Raw genomic sequence first — 20928 nt, 5'->3', positions numbered from 1 at the left:
GGACGCCGTGCTCGCCATGGCGGGGCCCTTGAGCCGCTCGCTGTGCGGGCGCGTCCGTGCGGCCGTCGCTCGCTGTGCGCCGGCTACCCGCGGGGGGGCGGGCCCGGGCGCCGCCGGCCGCGAGCCGGACCCCGATTCCGACTGGGAGCCGGAGGAGCGGGCGCTGCAGGAGGCGGCGAGGTACCGGCTCCCCTCCGGGCGCGCGGCCTGAGCGGCCCCCCCCCCCGGCCCCTCACCGCCCCTTCGGGAGCGCGGCCCCCCCGGCCCCTCACCGCCCCCTCGGGAGCGCGGCCCCCCCCCGGCCCCTCACCGCCCCCTCGGGAGCGCGCCCCCCCCGGACCCTCACCGCCCCCTCGGGAGCGCGGCCCCCCCACTCACCGCCCCCTCGGGAGCGCGGCCCCCCCCGCCCCCTCACCGCCCCCTCGGGAGCGCGGCCCCCCCGGCCCCTCACCGCCCCCTCGGGAGCGCGGCCCCCCCCCGCCCCCTCACCGCCCCCTCGGGAGCGCGGTCTGAGCAGGCCCCCCCTCCCCCTCGGGCCCTCACCGCCCCCTCGGGAGCGCGCCCCCCCCCCCGGCCCCTCACCGCCCCCTCGGGAGCGCGCCCCCCCCCCGGCCCCTCACCGCCCCCTCGGGAGCGCGGCCCCCCCCCGCCCCCTCACCGCCCCCTCGGGAGCGCGGTCTGAGCAGGCCCCCCCTCCCCCTCGGGCCCTCACCGCCCCCTCGGGAGCGCGGCCCCCCCGGCCCCTCACCGCCCCCTCGGGAGCGCGCCCCCCCCCCGGCCCCTCACCGCCCCCTCGGGAGCGCGGCCCCCCCCCGCCCCCTCACCGCCCCCTCGGGAGCGCGGCCCCCCCGGCCCCTCACCGCCCCCTCGGGAGCGCGCCCCCCCCCCCGGCCCCTCACTGCCCCCTCGGGAGCGCGCCCCCTCCCCCCCCACCGCCCCCTCGGGTGCGCGGCCTGAGCAGCCCCCCCCCCCCCCGTGCGCCGGGCCTGCTCGCGGGGCTCCGCCACTGGTTCTCTCCCGCAGCGCCCTGAGGCGGCAGAGGAAAGCCGTCCGGCTCCAGAAAGTCCGCAGGCAAATGGAGGCGCCAGGGGCCCCGCCCAGGACCCTGACGCGGGAAGCCATGGAGCAGATCCGGTGAGGCCCGCGGGGGCGGCGGCCGTGGTGGGGGCAGGCCCGCGGGGGTCGCTCTTGCCTTCCTCGCCTCGGGTTCCAAAAGAAGCGTGTGGAACGCGAGCTTTGGGAGCAGCTGGGGCGTTGCTAAAATTCAGGAGTGGATTTGTAGACAGAATAGTGGATCGTGAGGTGGTTCTTTTTTTACAAAACATTCATGTATGCGGGCCAGAGGTGCCGGGTGAGCGGGTTCAGCAGGGACAGAGCGGGGAGCAGAACAGGTGGATCCACTGAAACCCACTGCTGAGGGGAGCAGCGGGGAGACGGGAGAGACCTGCTGCGCCGTGTGGGCAGCTCCCTGGCCGGGGATCGAACTCGTGTTGCAGTGGCTGGTGATAGCTTGATACTGCTGAGGCTTAACCCCTGGCACCACCAGGGAGGCCCCACATGTAGATACTTTTTAAAATAATTTTGGGGGGCTTTTTTTTTCAGGCTTCCTTATGCAAATACAAGTGGTATAAAAATACTCAGACTTTACATCCACCTTTAATCAGACAGGATACTATAAATACTGCTTTACATTTTTATTTCTTCACTCAGTATATTTTATATATTTTTTTTTTTTAAGATTTATTTATTTATTTACACAAGCACTGGATACAGTCAGAAGCACGGGAGGGTGAGAGGATTCCCCAGAGCCAGAGTGGGGAGCAGAGCAGGCAGAAGGACCGAAGTACACTGCTGAGGGGAGCAGCGGGCGGCAGGAGAGGTCTGCGCGCCATGTGGGACCCTCCTCCGGGGGCCGGGGAGCAGCCGGGGATCGAACCGGCGCCGCAGAGGCCGCGGGCAGCTTCGCAACCCCGCGCTCAACCGCTGCGCCACCGGGGAGGCCTTATATATCTTTCTGCGTCAGAAAAGTCATTCTCTTCTAGAAAGAGTAGCCAGTTGTAGTGCATTTATCAGCCCAGCAGTGGTGAATACGGGCCTTGTTCCCCTCATCTGCTGCCACAGCTAGTGCTCCAGTGAGCAACTGCATCACCCCACGGGTTTATCAGGCCCTCTGTTGTCTACAGTGGGAGCTGCTGTAGGGTCGCTGGGTCAAGGACAGAGGGACTTGCATTTTGATGAATAATGCTAAATAGCTTTGCCCAGGGTCAGCACTTGGCCAGTTCCATGGTAATGGCTGCTGGAGAGCGTCAGCCTGTAGCACGTCTTACACCGTTTCTTCCCCTATCCTGAGCCTCAGCTGTTTCAGACCTTCGGGTTTCCTACCTCTCCCCCCCCCCCCCCCCCCTGTAGCAAATGTCCTCTAGTTTCCAAGAAAAAAACCAGACATTCGGTGAGAACCCTTTAGAGCTGCTCGGTCTTGCCCCTTCCCTTCCATTCTCTGTCTTCAACTGTGTTTGCGCGTCTGGGGGCAGCAGCCTATCACTCCCCTAGGACCCGTCCTGTGCGTGTTGGCGGTCAAGGCCCTCCCTGATTCCCGAGGGACTTTCATCTGTCACATGGTTTCCCACGTGATTTGTTCCTAGCTGCTCCCTGCTTGCCGCCCCTCGCTTGTTAGTTTTGTCCCTACAGTGAAACTTTCTACACCAATCTGTCCGTGCCTTCTGGGTGTAAGTGATAGTCTGGTTTTCAGCTTCCCTGGCGTGTCTGCAGCATTTCACCTTGTAGTGTGTAGTCTGCTTTTTTAAGATTCTCTTCTCCCTTGACCCAGGGGAGCACTCCCTTCTATTTCTCGAACTGCTTTTCCGAGTTTCCTTCTGGGCTCCCATTCATATTCTGGCATCTTAGGTCTTAGTTGTTGTTTTTTTTTTTCCCCGAAAGTTGTGTCGCTGGTCATTTTATTTCTCTCTGAATATTTCCCTGTATAATGCCATCCACTTCACATGCCTTTAACCACCCTGCTCTTGGCTCAAATCTGTCACCTGTCAGTGTTTGTCTTACGGCGCGCTGCAGTCAGCTGTGTACTAGACAACTTTTTTTGGACATCCCGGGGTTTCTCGAACTCTACATGGACAAAATAGTATTCGTCGTTGTTCCTTGGCAACTTCCAGTTTTTACTATAACCCTGAATGGCCCCATCAAACACCCAAGCTAAACCCCTGGGTATGGTCTGCTTCTTTTCCCAGTTCTCAGGAGCTTCTACCACTTGGCCGGCTTGACAGTTTCTCAGGTTCTCCTCCTCCTCCGCTCTCACTGCTGGTGGCCCCATTCAGGCTGCGTGGATTACCGTGATAGCCCCTAGCCTGAGTTTTCACCTCCGGTCTTGCTGCTGAGACACGCCACTGGATTGGATTTCAGAATGAAAACTTGCTTACGACATTCCACTGCTTATACTCACCTTTGGGCCGCAGTGGCAGAAGGCCTGGCGCCCGGTGACCGGCTCCCGCCCTCCCTGCTGGCCAGCGTGGTTCCCAGCAAAGGTGATGTGCCCCTTTCCATCTTGCAGGCTTCATGGCTGCCCCTCTCACTGGCTCTCCTCTTCCTTCTCTTTTCTCCGCCAGCTCTTCACTCCTTTTCCACCTTTCCAGACCAGCTTTCCTGTGGACTTTGTGACCCGACCTTGGGCCCCGCCACAGGTGTCAGGACAGCCGGGCCCTGGGCCTCCCTCCTGGATGCGCTCACAGAGTCCTGTGCAGGACGCTAACCATGGTGTTGTGTGTTGACACGTGTGTTTCTGTCACCAGTTTGTATGTTCTTGGAAGGGAAGAGCAGTCTTCCTGCATCCCCGGGATCCAGTTCTGGAGCCCGGTGTGCAGTGGGAGGAGCTCAGTGGAGGTGAAGTCAAGACAGCTATGTGTGGTTGGGTGTTGCTGCCACAGAGTGGCACACGGCCCCTGCTGGCACGAGAGGGGCTGTATTTGCAGTTGTTTAGGCTTTCTCATTTTCACTCACGACTAGCAACATCAGTTACGCATTTTAACAGGAGACTACTTCACGACTTAAAAACTTGCTCCTTTTTCCCGTAGGTATTTACATAAAGAATTTGCAGAATCCTGGTCAGTTCCCAGATTGGCGGAGGGCTTTGATGTCAGCACTGATGTGATCCGAAGGGTATTAAAAAGCAAGTTTGTACCCACATTGGAACAGAGACTGAAGCAGGATCAAAAAGTCCTTAAGAAAGTCGGGCTTGGCCACTCACTCCGCCTGCTCCAGGGCTCTGGGGATGTCTCAAAGCCGCTTTCCGCAGGCTGCTCCGTGTCGGCCCCTTTGCTGATGGCAGGGGATGGAGTCTCTTCCAAAGGCCACAGTCACAACATGGCTTTGAGAGTGACTGAATCAGATACTCAAACTGCACATGCACCGAGGAGACAGAAGGGAAGGGATAAAGGAACCCAGGTCCTGGGGCAGGAGTGCCGCGCGCCTGTGCCTGTGGCCAGGGACCGTCGGAGAGAGCCGCACGAGTGCCCCGCCAGTGCTGGTGAAGGCACCGGTTCTGGAGGAACCGACGTTCCTGGACTGCCAGGTGACAGGAAGCCGGAAAAGTCGAAGATGGGGGAGCCAGGTGACCAGAATTTCAGCAGCAAAGTAGTGCAGAGGGGGCGAGAGTTCTTTGATGACAACGGAAACTTCCTGTACAGAATCTGAGCCGAGCCGGGCTTGTGGGATGCTGCCCGAAGCACAGCTGGGCAAGTATGTTTAGAGCTGCCTTGATTCTGTGAATGGATCATCCACCGTGGGAGAGGAAGAAATGATGAGCCTGGAATTTGGGGGGAAACAGCTGCTTGGATTTGAATCTGACACAGCAGGGTGACGGGCTCGGCGAAGTGCAGCCTCCTGGGACATTGCTCCTGGTCTGCCCGTGAGGACCCCTGCCCACGTCCTCCTGCCTGGCTCTGTATGTGGCGGCCAGCTCGTTGCGTGTGTTGTTGGGAGTTTCTGTGATCCCTGCAGTGTGGGGGAAGAAGTGAAATGTGAATCTTCTGACCTTTCCTTCTTGATTCATGAACGCTAAACAGTTCTGTTAGCTGGTTGTTTTCATCGTGCAAAATAAAGCGAAATGTAGCAGCCTGTGGTTGGTGCTTCCAAGGCTAGGAGGGTTTGCCTGTGACTCTGGAGAGGGAAGGACGGGAAGAAGCAGGGTCCATGGTAAACATTGAGGGGTCGTGCAGAGGGATGCCCACAAAGGGCTCTGCAGATCACCCGGCTGGGATGGATTTTGAGAACCAAAGGTGACTGATTTTATTTGCTAGGGGTTGCTGGGTTATGGCTGGGGGTTGACCACCAAAAATGATAAAAAAGCAAAGCGGGAAAAAGCTTTCGGGCCCTTAGCATCGCTCTCCGGTCACTTTCAAAATTAAATAGTATTTCCTTATTTTCACCAAACGTTTACACGGACGTGCTCTAGGCAGTGAGATGGTCTGGAAGGTTCGGACGTGCCCAAGGCCACGTGGCGGCCGGCACTGGGACTGGAGTCGGGCTGGATCCTTGCCCCAATGGCTCGAACATTTAAGAAACCTTAGAACCTGGTGTTGCCTGGTATGATTTGCCAGTTTAGTGATGGTTTTTGTTAGAGCCAGAGATCCGATGTCAGACCTGTAGGTGACCGGAGTCCAATGACAGTTTTCAGCTGTGTCTTCCTTTTCACAGTTCACCAGCAAAAATTGGGTTCTTCAGGCATGAAGAATAGAATGTTTTCCAGCCCTGTCATTGACATTGGCGCATGAGATGTTGCTATATCAACTGTCATAGCCATGTCACTGATGCCTGTTGACATGAACATTTATTCCCCTGTACGGCAAGACCCTGCCATCTGCCCATCACAGGGAACACAGATGCTGGTAAGAACACCCTTGTTTTCACTGCTTTGTCATTCTAGTTTTGTGGTAAAAGTGTACGTTTAAAGGATGTGATTTGCCGGGCCTCCCTGGTGGCGTCCGGGTTAAGTCACAGCACTATCAAGCTATTGCCAGCCACTGCAACATGAGTTTGATCCCCAGCCAGGGAGGTGACCCACATGGCGCGGCAGACCTCTCCTGTCTGCCTGATGCTCCCCTCAGCAGTGTGTTTCAGAAGATCCGCCTGTTCTGCTCCCCACTCTGTCTCTGGTGAATCCTCTGACACACACCACTGCCCCCCCCCCCCCAATACTCCCAGCATCTGGCCTACACTCATTCTTGTGGGCATAAATTTATTTTAAAGATGTCATTTGAACCCCCTCATTCAGACTTTTTATTTATTTTTTATTTTATTATTTTTTAATTTTTTTAATAGAGGCATGTTTTATTTGTTTGTTTTTTGTTTATACAAGCACTGGGTACAGTCAGAAGTGCGGGAGGGTGAGAGGATTCACCAGAGCCAGAGCGGGGAGCGGAGCAGGCAGAAGGACCGAAGGACACTGCTGAGGGGAGCAGCGGGCGGCAGGAGGGGTCTGCGCGCCATGTGGGACCCTCCTCCGGGGGCCGGGGAGCAGCCGGGGATCGAACCGGCGCCGCAGAGGCCGCGGGCAGCTTCGCAACCCAGCGCTCAGCCGCTGCGCCACCGGGGAGGCCCCCTCATTCAGACTTTTTAAAGATTTATTTATGCACACAGGAACAGGGGTACAGGCCAGAGGTGCGGGAGGATGAGAGGACTCCCCAGAGACAAAGCGGGGAGCAGAACAGGCAGATGACCGAAATCCACTGCTGAGGGGCGCAGCGGGGAGACAGGAGAGGTCTGCCGCGCCATGTGGGTAGCTCCCTGGCCAGCCGGGGTTCGAACCTGAGCTGCAGAGGCTGCGTCTTAGCGCCTTGCGCCCCCATCCATCATTTTTACCGTGGGAACCCGCCGCAGTTCTGTTTAACTATTTCCCTACGAGGGCGCAGAGGCAGCATTCCAGGCCTTGGCTGGCCGGGTCAGCCCCCGCCGCGCCCCTTCTCTCCCCCCCCCCCCCCCCCCGCCGCGCCCCCAGCTGCGAAGCCCGAGCGGCCGCCCTGTGCAGCGCCGCGCGCGCCGGAAGGCTCTGCGGACTGCGAGTCGGTCCCGCCCACTTTCCCAGTCCCGGAAAGTCGAGCCAGCGCCCAGCCCGCGCTCTCGAGGGGCAGGAGGAGCGGGTGGTCCCTGAAAAACCAGCTCGGCGTCCATCCCGGGGTCGCGGACACGCGCCCCCCCGGCCGGGAGGCGCAGCCGCAGCCCCGTGTCCCTCCCGGGACGCCGTCGCCTTCCCGGCACGCTCCGCGCGGCCGGGCGCCGGGCACTTCCGGGAGGGCGCTTCCGGGAGGGCTGCTCCCGCCGCGCCGCCTCGTCTGCGGGGCGTCGGCGCTGCCGCCCGCGGGCGGGCTCCGGAGGGCCGGTCGGGGTCGGCGGGCGCGGGGCCCGAGGCCCACTCGTTTCCGGGGCGCGGCGGAGGAGCGAGGGCGCCCCGGGGGCGCGGCGGGAGGGGCTGGGGCCGGGCCGGGCCGGGGGCAGAGCCGCGCCCGCCCCGCCGCCCGGGCGGCCGCGGCCATGGCGCTCCCCCAGCGGCCCGACGCGCCCGAGCTGCCCGACTTCTCCCTGCTCAAGAGGCTGGCCCGGGACCAGCTCATCTACCTGCTGGAGCAGGTCAGTGCCGCCGCGGCCGCCCCCTCCCCGCCCGGCCCGGCCCGGCCCGCGGCCAGAATGTTGCCCTTGGCGCTTCCCCGGCGAGTCCGGTGAAGCCCCTCGGGCGGAGGCAGGCGGGCGGCGCCGCCGGGCCCGGCTGCGGGGCTCCCCCAGGGCACTTTGTCGTACCGGCGGGGGCGACGCCGGCGTGGGAAGGGCGCGGCCAGTCCCTGCCCTTGGGGCCCGTCCACCAGCAGGACCCGAGTGCTCCGCAGGGGCCACCCGGTGTCCCGGGAGCCTCGTTCCTAGCGGAGCGACCTGGGCGTTTCGGGGAGCTAGATTGTGAGGAATACACTTATTTTCCTTCGTTGTTGGTTTTTTTTTTTTTTTAAGATGTGTTTATTTATTCACACAAGCACCGCGTACAGTAAGCAGCGCGGGAGGGTGAGAGGATTCCCCAGAGCCAGAGCGGGGAGCAGAGCAGGCAGAAGGACCGAAGGACACTGCTGAGGGGAGCAGCGGGCGGCAGGAGAGGTCTGCGCGCCATGTAGGACCCTCGCCCTGTGGCCGGGGATCGAACCGGCGCTGCAGAGGCTGCGGGCAGCGTCACAACCCAGTGCTCAACCGCTGCGCCACCGGGGAGGCCCTGAAGGGGTAGATTTTTAAGTCGTGGCAAAAGACTTACTGCTTGGTTGCAAAGGATGAGGAAGAGGCAAAGGCGGTTTGAGATTTCTCACTTGGGCTATTAGGAAATCAGTGCTGCTGCTGTCACTGCAGTGGGTTACACGTTTAGTTGTTTGTTTATTGTTCGTGTTCCCACTGGGTTGGGAGGTGCAGAGGACAGAGAATGCATCTGTTTTCATCAATACCGTATATATCTAGAGAGCGTCTGGCCAAGAATCAGGCACATGGCATGTACTTAATAAATACTTGCTGCATGAACATTGGGTGGGCATGAGCGAAAGAATGTGAGGAACAGGTCCAGTGGGGGGTGTTGATTAGTTTGGGTTTGGTGAGGGTGAAGTGAAGGTGCTAGTTAGAAATGCCACTGGTAGCCTCCAGCTGGTAAGAACATTGAGCAGATGAAGGTGGGAGCGCAGGAGAACCCCAGGGGGTCTGGAACGTGTTTCATTTCTCTTTGATGTCACCCTGAGTTCTAGCACAGTGATTTCCGCATAAAAGTCACTCAACAGATAGCTGAGGAAGTGAAGCGATGCTGGTAAAATGAGACCAAGCATGGACATTTGTAAATGGAACACAGGGAAGGAAGACCCGCCCGCCAGGTGACTGAGCCCGGCCGCGCGGGCTTCTGTGCAGTAACATTCTCTGCAAACCAACTTCCAGCTAAATCCTGTCTATCAGCCCTGATACTCAGACGTCTCAGAGCCATCCTTGACTCTCCCTCCTCGCCTTGTACTTGAGTCTTATGGGTATTTTCTTACACCTCGCTTTTTCAGTTGTGATTATAAAACATTTGCACACTGGAACATGTAGAAGATAAAAGAAAGTACAATGAAAAAAGTCACCCTCAATCCTACGTCAGACACAAGCACTGTTAATGCTGATTGCTTCTTTCAAGTATCTAGAATTTTCTATGCCACACTTCACGTGTTTCTTAAATAGCCTATATTTGTTCATTTTTCTTCACTCATGGCCACATGTCTGGGCTACAAGAATCCCATAAGTGGACTCCTGGCTTCCAGATTTTACCCAGTTCCCAGAGTCATCAAACTAAAATTCCCAGCTGATTGGGATGTTCAGCTTCCAAGCTTCCTGATTTCCCCTGTTCCATCAAGGGTCAGGTCCAAACTCCTTAACCTGCTCCTTTTGTGCTCCAATTCTAGCTGGCCGTCGTCGTACTGTTGCCAGCCTTTCCTCTGTATCAAGATCTCCCAACCTTGGCAGTTTAGACCTTCTGGGTTGTGAATTCTTTGTTGTGGGCCTGTCCTATGCAGTGCAGGGCATTTAGCAGCACCTCTGATCTCTCACAATGGAAGCCAGTGACACCCCTACCCCAAGTCAGACAAGGGAAAATGCACATAGGTGCTGCCAAGTATGCCTCGGTTGTCCCTCCTTCCTGGCCGAGAACATGTGACATGCGTTGGCCAAACTGAATCGCCAGCCCCACCCTTCCCACTCAGCCACTTCCTCTCCTGGACTGTGCCGGATCCCCCTCTTGCGGGATCGCTGTTGACACCCTACACCTTTGTCAAGGCCTCGTTGAGAGGAAATGTCCAGTCGCTTCCCCTCCCTGCCTGTCAGCAGGCCCTTTCCTTGCCGGGCGCAGACGAGAGCAGGTGAAGCGTGAAGATGCAGGAAGTGGGTGACGGGGCGTGAGCACTGGCCTGGACTGCGTTTTCTGCATTGGACATACATTTTTCTTGTGACTAGAAGAAAAATGCTATTTGAAGAGACAGTGTACTTAGTGATGGGCTCCAGGGCGCAGGCGGGGTTTGGTTTGGTTTGGTTTGGTCAGGAGAGCGAGAGTGCCAGGAGGGAGATTGGGGGGGTGCTAGAGAAAAGGGGCAGCGAGTCGCCGCTCGTGCTCTGGGGGCGAGTGATGAGTGAACGCAGAGAGCAGGTGAGAGGTCTGTGCCCTGGGACAGGAAATGAGAAGCAGCTGCGTTGGGTGAGGTGGGTGAAGACAGAGCAGCCTGGACGGTGGAGCCTGATGGTGAGACGCGGGAGCGGAGGCTGCAGGTGCAGGTGGACGTGCTCCCCGCAGGGCGCCCATGTGACCTGCGAGTGGCCCTGTACCCTGTCTCCTTCAGCTTCCTGGGAAAAAGGATTTGTTCATTGAGGCAGATCTCATGAGCCCTCTGGATCGAATTGCCAACGTCTCCATCCTGAAGGTACCCGCCCCCTCCCCGGGAGGACTCGGCCCTTCTCCCCCACACAGCAGTTACTCTTTCCCTGAGCAGTGCAGCGCGTGCCCTCCAGGTAAATGCAGGGCGCTGGACCGTGCGGACACGGGCACTGCTTGTACAGGCGTAGTTTGGCTTCCCTGTTGACGGTTTGAGGCTGGCTTAGGGGGGCCGGGGGCTGGTCAGGAGCCAGTTCCGTCCCTGGAATCCGCACAAACGGGCCGTGCCAGAGGCCCTGTCTCTGTGTCGTGCCCAGGCGCTTTTCAGCACTCCGAGGACATTGTCTCGTGGGCTTTTCTCTGTAGCAACACGAAGTGGACAAGCTGTACAAGGTGGAGAACAAGCCGGCCCTCAGCTCCAGTGAACAGTGAGTGTCTCGGAGCCTGTCTCAGCTCCCAGCTCGACGCGCCCCTGCACGTCTGCCTTTGAACTGTCCCTGCCTGAGGTCAGGCTCCAGGAGCCTTCGGCCCGCGTCACCTGCACTTTCACCGCCTCGTGCCTCAGTTAGGGCTTTCACTGCTTCCTTTTTTTTTTTAAGATTTATTTTTTATTTACGTACACAAGCACTGGGTACAGTCAGAAGCGCGGGAGGGTGAGAGAATTCACCAGAGCCAGAGCGGGGAGCAGAGCAGGCAGAAGGATCGAAGGACACTGCTGAGGGGAGCAGCGGGCGGCAGGAGAGGTCTGCGCGCCATGCGGGACCCTCCTCCGGTGGCCGGGGAGCAGCCGGGGATAGAACCGACGCTGCAGAGGCTGCGGGCAGCTTCGCAACCCAGCGCCCAACCGCTGCGCCACCGGGGAGGCCCTTTGTGTTTCTCAAATTGCACCCTCCCTTTGAAGAATGGATCCCCCAGATCCAGGGGGCCACAGCCAGGAAGGCCACCTTGAAAGACATCATTTTACTATAATACTTGCATTTTTGGCACTTGACTGTTGACCTGCTCCACGTGCGCACCTCTTGCTTTGCCTGAGAGATTGTTAACTATCCGAGAACAGGAACTCTGGGTTCCCACCCCCGCAGGGCCAGAGAATACCCCTAACTCGCCCCAGGGTCCCTGCCGTGTTTAGGGGGCCCTGGCGTCGGTGCAGGGTAGGCCAGCCTTGGCTCAGATGAGAGCTGTGCCCCGTCAGAGGGCGAGTGGCGAAGGATCGGGGGGTGTTCCAGCTTCTTCCAAGCTGCCTTGCTGATCCCATGGCTTTCCTCCTCTGCCCCAGACTGTGCTTCTTGGTCCGGCCGCGCATCCGGAACATGCGGTACATTGCCAGTGAGTGTGTCGTGGGGTCGGGCACTGCGGCCGGGCGAGGGCGGCGGCTCTGCGCTTGGGCTGCCGGGACCCGGACAGCAGGTTGTTTGGGTGCCCACCCGTGGGCAGCCACGCTGCTCGCTGTCTCTCGTCTGACAGGTGGCCTTGCCCCTAGGTCTCATCAATGCCGACAAGTTGGCGGGCCGAACTCGGAAGTACAAAGTGATCTTCAGCCCGCAGAAGGTGAGTGTGGGTCCCGGGGGGGCAGCATGCGCGGGGCGCATGGGGTGGGGGGCCAGCTGGATCTGCCTCCGAGCCAGGCCCCTGCCCCCGCCTGTCACCAGCACAGCGCTGCTGGCTTCGCGCTCTGGGGAAAAGCAGCCGACTTTAAATAAACAAGCGGGAGGGTGAAAGGTCAACGAGACGTCCTGCTGCCCAAGCTGGGCCCTTTCTAGATCTCAGAGTTTGGCTCTCGGGTCTCCTCCGGGATCACAAAGCGTGGTCCTCGTCGGCGAGCACAGGCGCTGCAGAGGGCGGAGAGTCAGGGAGGGCGGTGGGCACTCATCGACCCCCTTTTCTCTTCCAGTTTTACGCCTGTGAGATGGTCTTGGAGGAGGAGGGTGTCTACGGAGGTGAGGCGCTGAGGACGGAGGTGCTGGCGCCTGGCCCGCTGCCTTGTGGCCGGAGCAGGGGTGCTGAGAGTGGGGGTGGGAGCAGGGCTGGGATCAGAACAGCAGTGGGGCGTGACCCGGGTGCCGGCACTTCTGGTTGTGAGTGAGCGGCTGCTGCGTTTTCTCACTCCGGAACTGCCACGGGAAAGCCCTGCGCTCCCGTGGGCGCCTCCCTCCCGTCTCTCGCCACCCCAGCCCGCACTCCTCCCTGGGGGCCCCAGCCCCTCCCTCCTGCCTCTGCGGCCTGTCTTGCTGTGGCTGCTTTGGAGCCCAGTGGTCAGGAGCATGCTCGGCGTGGCTCCCACTCGCTACAGGCGCGCGCAGCTTGTCACGCGTGTGCCTGCCCCTCCTCTGAGCGGCGTCCAGTTGGTGTTGGCCCAGTTGCCGACTGGCGAGCTGCGCGGCCTCTTCCTCTTTGGTCGGCTCCTGAAGACACGCACTGCGCTGTGTCTCCTTTGCTGCCAGGCTGTGAGCCCCTCCGGGGCAGAGCCGGTCCGCGCAGCTCCCGGGCGCCCGTGCCAAGCGTGTGCCAGGCGGCGGGGCCTTCCCTGCCTCTGGGGAGCCTGGTCCTCCGTGGGGGGCTGACGCTCTCGGTACCCGCAGATGTAAGCTGTGATGAGTGGGCCTTCTCCCTGCTGCCTCTTGATGTGGACCTGCTGAGCATGGAACTCCCAGAGTTTTTCAGGGACTACTTCCTGGTAAGCTCAGGGCCCTCCGGTCTTAGCATCTAGGGGTAGGGACGGCCGTGAGGTTTGGTGGGCTGGAGACGCTGATGTCGCCTTCATCCAATTCATAATTGATTATGAGGGATTTGGAGACGGAATGCCTGATGGACAGCCGAGGGCCTTCCTCTGGGCCCATGGAAGTGAGGCCGTGGGAGCCTTCCCCAGTCCTACCTTCCTGCCCCAGGGCTGCTGGAGCGAGCTGCCTTCCAGGGGGCCTGTGGGTTGACCCGGGTCTCTGGCCCGCGTGGTCCTGCAGGAAGGAGACCAGCGCTGGATCAACACGGTGGCCCAGGCCCTGCACCTGCTCAGCACGCTCTATGGGCCCTTCTCCAACTGCTACGGGATCGGCAGGTGTGCCAAGGTGAGGCCGGCCGCACTCTTGTCCCGGGGACGCTGCTTCTCCTGTCCTCTGCCCACCACGGGTTGGCTGTGGGCCTCTTGCTTCTGTCGCTCCAGAGTAGAGAAGAATTTGTGTGGCTAACAAAAGGCAAGAGCCAGGGCCTCCTGGGTCGCAGAGGGGCGAGGAGCGGGGACGGTGGGGACAGGTGGCGTAGGGCAGGTGTGGCAGTAACTACCCCCCACTCAGCCCAAGGAGAAGCAGCGCCCGGGGAGGGTTGGCTCCCAGGCGGTACTGCTGGGGGGACCTGTGCGCCAGAGTGAGGGTGTCCTGGGCCTCGGCAGATGTCACGTGATCTGTGGAGGAACCTGGAAGAGGAGGAGGATGGCGAAACCAAGGGCCGAAGGCCGGAAATCGGGCACGTGTTTCTCCTGGACAGAGGTGGGTGTGCGCAGTGCCCCGTTCACCCCGAGAAGACGCAGGCGCGGGTGACCGGAGGCACGGTGGGAGGAGCCTCAGCGTGGGGCAGGGTGTCGGCGCTTGAGCAACCCGGGCAGGAGCCACGTCAGGGGAGCCCTCACGGTCGGGGATCTTGGTTTCAGACATGGACTTTGTGACGGCACTTTGCTCCCAGGTGGTCTACGAGGGCCTGGTGGATGACACCTTCCGCATCAAGTGTGGTGAGTGGCCTCTCGGCAAGACGCGGTGTCCGCAGCCCCCGGGGCGCCCTCTGGGGCCCATGGGAGGGACCCGGGCTCTGAGCCAGCAGCTGGCTTAGTTCCGTACAGCGAGGACGACCTTGAATGGCAGTTCGGGGAAGGGGGAGCAGGAAGGCTTCACGGGGGAGTCGTTAGCTGTGCCCCCTGCTCTCAAAGGGAGTGTGGACTTTGGCCCAGAGGTCACCTCCTCTGACAAGAGCCTGAAGGTGCTGCTCAACGCCGAGGACAAGGTGAGCGTGACTTCCCCGGAGCCCGGCGCTGGGAGGGGAGAGAGGGGCTCCCTACCAGGAACAGTGCGCCCCGGGACCCATGGTGGGTACGGGCCCGGGCTCGGGACGCCAGCCCAGCTTTCCCTGCCCTTTGCGGAACAGCGAGCGCACTGCTCTTCCTGTGCGGTGCGCCACGCAGGCGACGGGGGCCCGTCACGGCACTGCTCCGGAAGGTTCTTCCTTTGCCCCCTCGCAGGTGTTTGGTGAGATCCGGAACGAGCACTTCTCCAATGTCTTCGGCTTCTTGAGCCAGAAGGCCCGGAACCTGCAGGCCCAGTATGACGTGAGGCTCCAGGCTCATCCCTTTGTGTCCTCAAGGGCTGCTGCTCTTAGGCTCCCCTTCTGATTGACATGGCCCCCAGCTTTTCTCTGGCTGAGTGGGAACTGAGGGAGGGGTGGGGTGGGTCTCAGAGATGAGAGCCGGATGGGGCAACCTCATGGCTTGTTCCCACAGCGCCGCAGGGGCATGGACATCAAGCAGATGAAGAACTTCGTGTCCCAGGAGCTCAAGGGCCTGAAGCAGGAGCACCGTCTGCTGAGTCTCCGTAGGTGTCGGCTGGAGGCAGGGGAGGGAGCCCTGGCCGCCCGGGCACTGATGGCCGCCCGGTGCTCATGTCCCGCGTGGTGTGTGGGAGGTACACCAGCCCTGTGTGGTGTTCCTCTTCTAGAACACACAGCAGCATGCCCGCAGAGTCAGCCATAGGTCAGCTCTTTGTGCCCTGTCTGCAGATATTGGGGCCTGTGAATCCATCATGAAAAGGAAAACCAAGCAGGACTTCCAGGAGCTCATCAAGACGGAGCACGGTAACTGCGGCAGCCGCGTCTCCTGTCCTGCACCTCCCTGCTCCCTCCCTCCCCCCCTCTCCCGCCCCGGTGCCAGCCTTGCCGAGAGATGTGCTCTGGTGCTAGCACAGATGCACCCGCTGAGCTGGTCCCGGTGACAGGCTCTCCTCTGATTCCTCACAGCGCTGCTGGAGGGCTTCAACATCCGGGAGAGCACCAGCTACATAGAAGAGCACATCGACCGGCAGGTGAGGGGTGGGGAGCACCAGTCCAGAGCAGAGCACGTAGACCGGCAGGGGGAGCTGGGGAGCACTGTCCAGAGCAGAGCACGTAGACCGGCAGGGGGAGCTGGGGAGCACTGTCCAGAGCAGAGCACGTAGACCGGCAGGGGGAGCTGGGGAGCACTGTCCAGAGCAGAGCACGTAGACCGGCAGGGGGAGCTGGGGAGCACTGTCCAGAGCAGAGCACGTAGACCGGCAGGGGGAGCTGGGGAGCACTGTCCAGAGCAGAGCACGTAGACCGGCAGGGGGAGCTGGGGAGCACTGTCCAGAGCAGAGCACGTAGACCGTCGGGGAGCTGGGGAGCACTGTCCAGAGCAGAGCACGTAGACCGGCAGGGGGAGCTGGGGAGCACTGTCCAGAGCAGAGCACGTAGACCGGCAGGGGGAGCTGGGGAGCACTGTCCAGAGCAGAGCACGTAGACCGGCAGGGGGAGCTGGGGAACACTGTCCAGAGCAGAGCACGTAGACCGGCAGGGGGAGCTGGGGAGCACTGTCCAGAGCAGAGCACGTAGACCGGCAGGGGGAGCTGGGGAGCACTGTCCAGAGCAGAGCACGTAGACCGGCAGGGGGAGCTGGGGAGCACTGTCCAGAGCAGAGCACGTAGACTGGCAGGGGGAGCTGGGGAGCACTGTCCAGAGCAGAGCACGTAGACCGGCAGGGGGCAGGAGGTGGGGAGCGCCAGTCCAGCAGGGGTGGGGGGGGTGGGAGGGCCTGAAGGGGGCTGAGAGGCGGGTGGCCTCAGGCAGAGTGTTCTGAAACGGACTTCTCCTTGACTCCGTCTCTGTGCAGGTGTCGCCCATAGAAAGCCTTCGCCTCATGTGCCTCTTGTCCATCACTGAGAACGGTGAGCCCAGGGGCCGGAGACGCGGCCCTGAAGAGTGGTACTTAGGGCGAGAAGACGTCTTTCAGAGATAGACATGAGCAGCTGGCAGGCAGAACGGTCCCTGTAGTGTAGAGTTCTTGGCCCTGTAGGGAAAGCAGCTTTTGTTTTGGGTGGAACTAGCCCCAGGTCTCGGCTAATTATTGTTCCAGGCCAGCCCCCCAGGCCCGGCTGCGGAAGGCAAAGGAGAGAGACCGCCTTTCTCCTTCCCGCTGCCTCCTGCCGTTGAGATGGCCTCGTAAAGACAGCGCCCTGCCAATCTCATGAACCTTTCCAGAAGCCCGGTTTCTGCAGCCTTTCATGGCCACCCGTTTCCCTGCGGAAGTCTTGCGCTTACTGAACATCCCCGAGGTGGTTTTCTACCCAGAGAAGTAATTTGCTTGTTCTCCGTCTCCCCCTTTGGAGTCGGAATCCCATTTCTTCTTACTTCTCTGGAGGAAAACGCCTCAGACTGTCCCCTTAAAGTCATCTGCGCCCTTTGCTTGCCCTCAGTGGCTGAACAGCAGTCCCAGTGGAACAGGCACCAAACCTCGAAGCGCCCCCCAGGACACCGTCCCTCCTCCCTCAGCCACATGGTGCCCCACCCCATGACTGGCCTTTGTTTTCAGGGTTCCCGCCTCAGCCCCTGGGGTCAGGGCTCCTCTGTGAACTGGCAGGTCCGGGCTTACCCCTGATGAGCTTACATTTATTTTATTTTTTTTTTTTAACATTTTTTTTTTTAATTAATTTATTTATTTATACAAGCACTGGGCACAGTCAGAAGCACGGGAGGGTGAGAGAATTCACCAGAGCCAGAGCGGGGAGCAGAGCAGGCAGAAGGACCGAAGTACACTGCTGAGGGGAGCAGCGGGCGGCAGGAGAGGTCTGCGCGCCATGTGGGATCCTCCTCCGGTGGCCGGGGAGCAGCCGGGGATCGAACCGGCACTGTAGAGGCTGCGGGCAGCTTCGCAACCCAGCGCTCAACCGCTGCGCCACCCGGGAGGCCCTGAGCTTACATTTAGACCAGACGCAACATTAGCATGAATTACAGAGTTTCCCTGTTGGAGGGGGATCTGGGGCGGGGTCTGGGTCGCTGTAGTTTAGCACGTCTCAGCCGGCACCTGAACCTGGCCCTGCTTTACCCACAGGTTTGATCCCCAAGGACTACCGGTCTCTGAAAACACAGTATCTGCAGGTAAGGCCTGTGCTGAGCATTTGGCAGCTCAGCTGCTGGAGCCAGTGCGCCTGCCCTCCACGAGCCGGGCTGGAGCAGCCCGCTGCCACCTGGCTGCACACTGCCGCCTGTGGGGCCGCGGCCATGTGCAGGTCCGTCCTGACTGATGTCATTAAGTGCCGCGTGACTTCAGTTATTCTGATACGAACATCTTTCATGCAGACAAGCGTGTGCTCCCTCAGGGCACAGCAGCCTGCACAACCTCGCCTTGTGTGTCCTCAGCACTAGCCCCTCCGTGGACACTCACAAGTAGCTGATCTGCCTTTTCTCCAGAGCTATGGCCCAGAGCACCTGCTGACCTTCTCCAACCTGCGGCGAGCTGGGCTCCTGACAGAGCAGGCCCCAGGGGACACCCTCACCGCCATGGAGAGTAAAGTGAGCAAGCTGGTGACGGACAAGGCGGCAGGTGAGCAGGGTGCCCCCACTTCCTCCCACCCCTCCCTCTCCCTCCCCCTCCCCTGCCAGAGGAGAGCGGGAACTGGAAAGGAAGGTGCCATCTCACTACGGCCGCGAGCAAGAGTCCATCCCCTGAGTGCTGGCGTGCGCTCAGCCCTGCATGTCTCTTCTGATCCCCACAGAGCTCCTGTGGGTCCATTTTCTCATCTCCATTTTACAGATGAGGAGACTGAGGCTTAGAGACTAAGGGGCTTGTTCAGAAAGTGTCACGTGTTTTTTTTTGTAAGATTATTTATGCACACAAGAGCTGGGGCACAGGCCAGAGATGCAGGGGGAGAGAGGACTCAGCAGAGACACAGCGGGGAGCAGAACAGGCAGACTGATGAAATCCACGGCTGAGGGGAGCAGCGGGCAAGACAAGAGAGGTCTTCCTCACCATGTGGGTTGCTCCCTGGCTGCAGAGGCTGCGGATTGCTTCACAGTGCTGTGCTTAACCCCTTGCGCCACCAGGGAGGCCTGGGAGTGTCCGATTTGAACCCTGGTTGCTTTGCCTCCCAAGCCCATATGCTTGGCCAGTAAATGCTGAGTTTAGTCGCCAGCCAGCGCCTGGAGGAGGAGGAAGGCTGCAGTTAGTGGGCAGGGGGCGCGTGTCTGGGTCCCTTCCAGGGAGCTGTGGGGGGGCTTGGAGGGGTACAGGTGAGCCAGGCGAGGCTGTTTGGAAAGAGATGGTCCTGTCCCTTCCTGAAGGCGTCGCCTGTGGGTGCGGGGAATCTGCACTGTGGGTGACACCAGCCCGGCTTTCTTTCCCAGGAAAGATTACTGATGCCTTCAGTTCTCTGGCCAAAAGGAGCAATTTTCGTGCCATCAGCAAGAAGCTGAACTTGGTATGTGGGCGCGGGGTCTGCAGGCGCCGGTTCTGTGTGGAGTCCCTTTGTTTTTGAGACGATTCCTGACAGCAGCAGCCGTGGGCCTGCAGTAGCGAGACCAGACACGGAGAGTCATTCCTTGCAGACTGCCCCAGGCCTCTGCCCCAGCCAGAGAACAGGCCCAGTGCTACTTCAGGCACCGGCCCAGGGTGTCAGGGCGGCCTCTTTCCCCCAGCCCGCGCCTCTCTGGAGACTAGCAGCAGGCGCTCCGCGCCTTAAATCCGTGGCTGCCGCATCTGCTGTTGCTACGGCTGTTGCCGCCTCTCACTCTGGTCGCAGTAGGAGCTGCTCTTCGGGATACGCCGCTTCCCGCTGAGCCGGCACTCGCCTCGCGAGCCCCTCTGCCCCACAGATCCCGCGTGTGGATGGCGAGTACGACCTCAAAGTGCCGCGGGACATGGCCTACGTCTTCAGCGGCGCTTACGTGCCCCTCAGCTGCCGCGTCATCGAGCAGGTGAGCAGACGCTGCCCTGCCTGTTTCTCGCGCGCTTCCCTTCACCCCGGCTGGTCCACTCGTGAGCCAGCCTGGCGTCTCAGGCCTGAAACTGGCGGTGGCCTCCCCAGGTGCTGGAGCGGCGGGGCTGGCAGGGCCTGGACGAGGTGGTGCGGCTGCTCAACTGCAGTGAGCTGGTCTTCACAGGTGCGCCCGCGGGGGCGAGGGGCCGGGGCCGGGGCTGGGCGGCGGGGGCGGCGGGCAGCAGGGAGCTGAGAGCACTGTGGCCTCACAGATCTCCTGAGCAAGGAAGACAGGGCTTCCAGCGAGTCGCTGCGCCTCATCTTGGTGGTGTTCCTGGGGGGCTGCACATTCTCAGAGGTCTCGGCCCTCCGCTTCCTTGGCCGAGAGAAAGGTCAGTGCGAACGGGAGGGTGACGGGGGCCCCTGGGGTCTGGGGCGCAAAGGCAGCGCAGAGCAGGGCCGCTCTGCTGGCCTCTGGGCACCACTTGCTGTAGGCAGGGAGCCCAGGCCTGGCCGTCCCGGCGCCCCACAGCCTCGCTCTGTGTGTGTGTGTCCGGGCGCCGGGGGGCTCTGCGTGACTGGGGCTCTTAGTCACCTCTGCTGCTGCGCTTGTCTTCTCAGGGTACAGGTTCATCTTTCTGACGACCGCGGTCACCAACAGTGCTCGCCTCATGGAGGCAATGAGTGAGGTGAAGGCCTGATGTCCGGCGGGCACTGCAGGCTGCCCTGGAAGTGCTCTCCAGGGACACGGAGCTCGGCTCCCCGCTGCTCACGGGCCGACCCGCTGCGAGTGGGACCACAACTCTTCCGGGGTTTTGAGAACCGATCTGAGGAGCGTCCTCCTGCCACCAGGACGTTTTCTTTTAACTTAAGAAGCATGGCCCATGCTGACTGGGTGCAAGGGGGGTCCACTAAACCCTGTCTGCATGGCGCTGTCAATAAAGCCGCCCTCTTAGACGTTCAGTATTTCCCTGTGGACACGCATCTGTCCTTGTTGGGGGGCGCGGGGGCGTTCCGTGGGGTTCTGTGCCCCGTACCCGGACTCTGCTCTGCTGCTTCCGTGAAGGTCGGGCCTCAGCGCCTCACACCGGCTCCCTGACCACCCAACCGGGGCGGATCGATGAGCTGATCAGTGAACACCCTTTAATTACAAAGTTCTGCGGTTCATCACACGTCAGAAAAAATACGCTGCTGTTGTAAGGAGACGCTTTACATCTGCGCCTGTGTCTCGCCGCAAGGGAAAGTGTTGCCGTGGCCACGGCGCGCCTGTCCCGCCCAGCGCCCTCCCTTCCGAGCCCCATCGGCCTTTCTCTTCACCACCACCAGGAAGTGTGACCCTTCTGAGCCCGTCTCGGAGACCGCCTGGGCCTCCTGACGCTTCGCGTCTGCTCCTGCGACACCCCCTTTGTTGTCCTCCTTGGTGGCGGCTGTCTCCTTGACCCACTCCTCCCTTCCCAGTTGGTTGGCACCTCCCCTCTCTGTCCCTGGTGTCATCCACTTCTGGGTCGCACTGGTTCATTTCCAACCTGTCCGTTCGGCGGGCACTTCTCACTC

At 60.8% G+C, this 20928-nt stretch overlaps 2 protein-coding genes across 5 annotated transcripts; both read left to right on the top strand.

Annotated features, from left to right (window-relative positions):
- Positions 1–16: 16 nt before the first annotated feature.
- NGRN (neugrin, neurite outgrowth associated) lies at positions 17–5090 on the top strand (the record flags this gene model as incomplete). The annotated part of the gene is made up of 3 exons (XM_084254116.1): positions 17–180; positions 1024–1134; positions 4083–5090. The coding sequence occupies 3 exons, from the start codon at positions 17–19 to the stop codon at positions 4699–4701; spliced, it is 894 nt and encodes a 297-aa protein (XP_084110242.1). The 3' UTR covers positions 4702–5090.
- A 2446-nt stretch (positions 5091–7536) lies between these two features.
- Positions 7537–20331, top strand: VPS33B (VPS33B late endosome and lysosome associated; the record flags this gene model as incomplete). Of its 4 annotated transcripts, none has more annotated exons than XM_084253831.1 (23): positions 7537–7632; positions 10383–10463; positions 10781–10842; positions 11691–11740; positions 11895–11962; positions 12306–12351; positions 12994–13088; positions 13372–13476; positions 13797–13893; positions 14055–14136; positions 14332–14401; positions 14637–14723; positions 14895–14985; positions 15170–15244; positions 15407–15471; positions 16293–16347; positions 17511–17557; positions 17870–18002; positions 18803–18876; positions 19271–19372; positions 19483–19558; positions 19647–19766; positions 19996–20331. In XM_084253831.1, the coding sequence occupies 23 exons, from the start codon at positions 7537–7539 to the stop codon at positions 20073–20075; spliced, it is 1857 nt and encodes a 618-aa protein (XP_084109957.1). In that variant the 3' UTR covers positions 20076–20331. The 4 variants fall into 4 exon arrangements, with proteins under 4 accessions (XP_084109957.1, XP_084109956.1, XP_084109958.1 ...); XM_084253830.1 differs by having other exon boundaries at positions 12967–13088; XM_084253832.1 differs by lacking the exon at positions 10383–10463.
- Positions 20332–20928: the final 597 nt, after the last annotated feature.

The sequence above is a fragment of the Talpa europaea genome, assembly GCF_964194135.1.
Source record: "Talpa europaea genome assembly, chromosome: 14".
NCBI lineage: Eukaryota > Metazoa > Chordata > Mammalia > Eulipotyphla > Talpidae > Talpa > Talpa europaea.
This window is presented reverse-complemented; position numbering and strand designations above follow the sequence as displayed.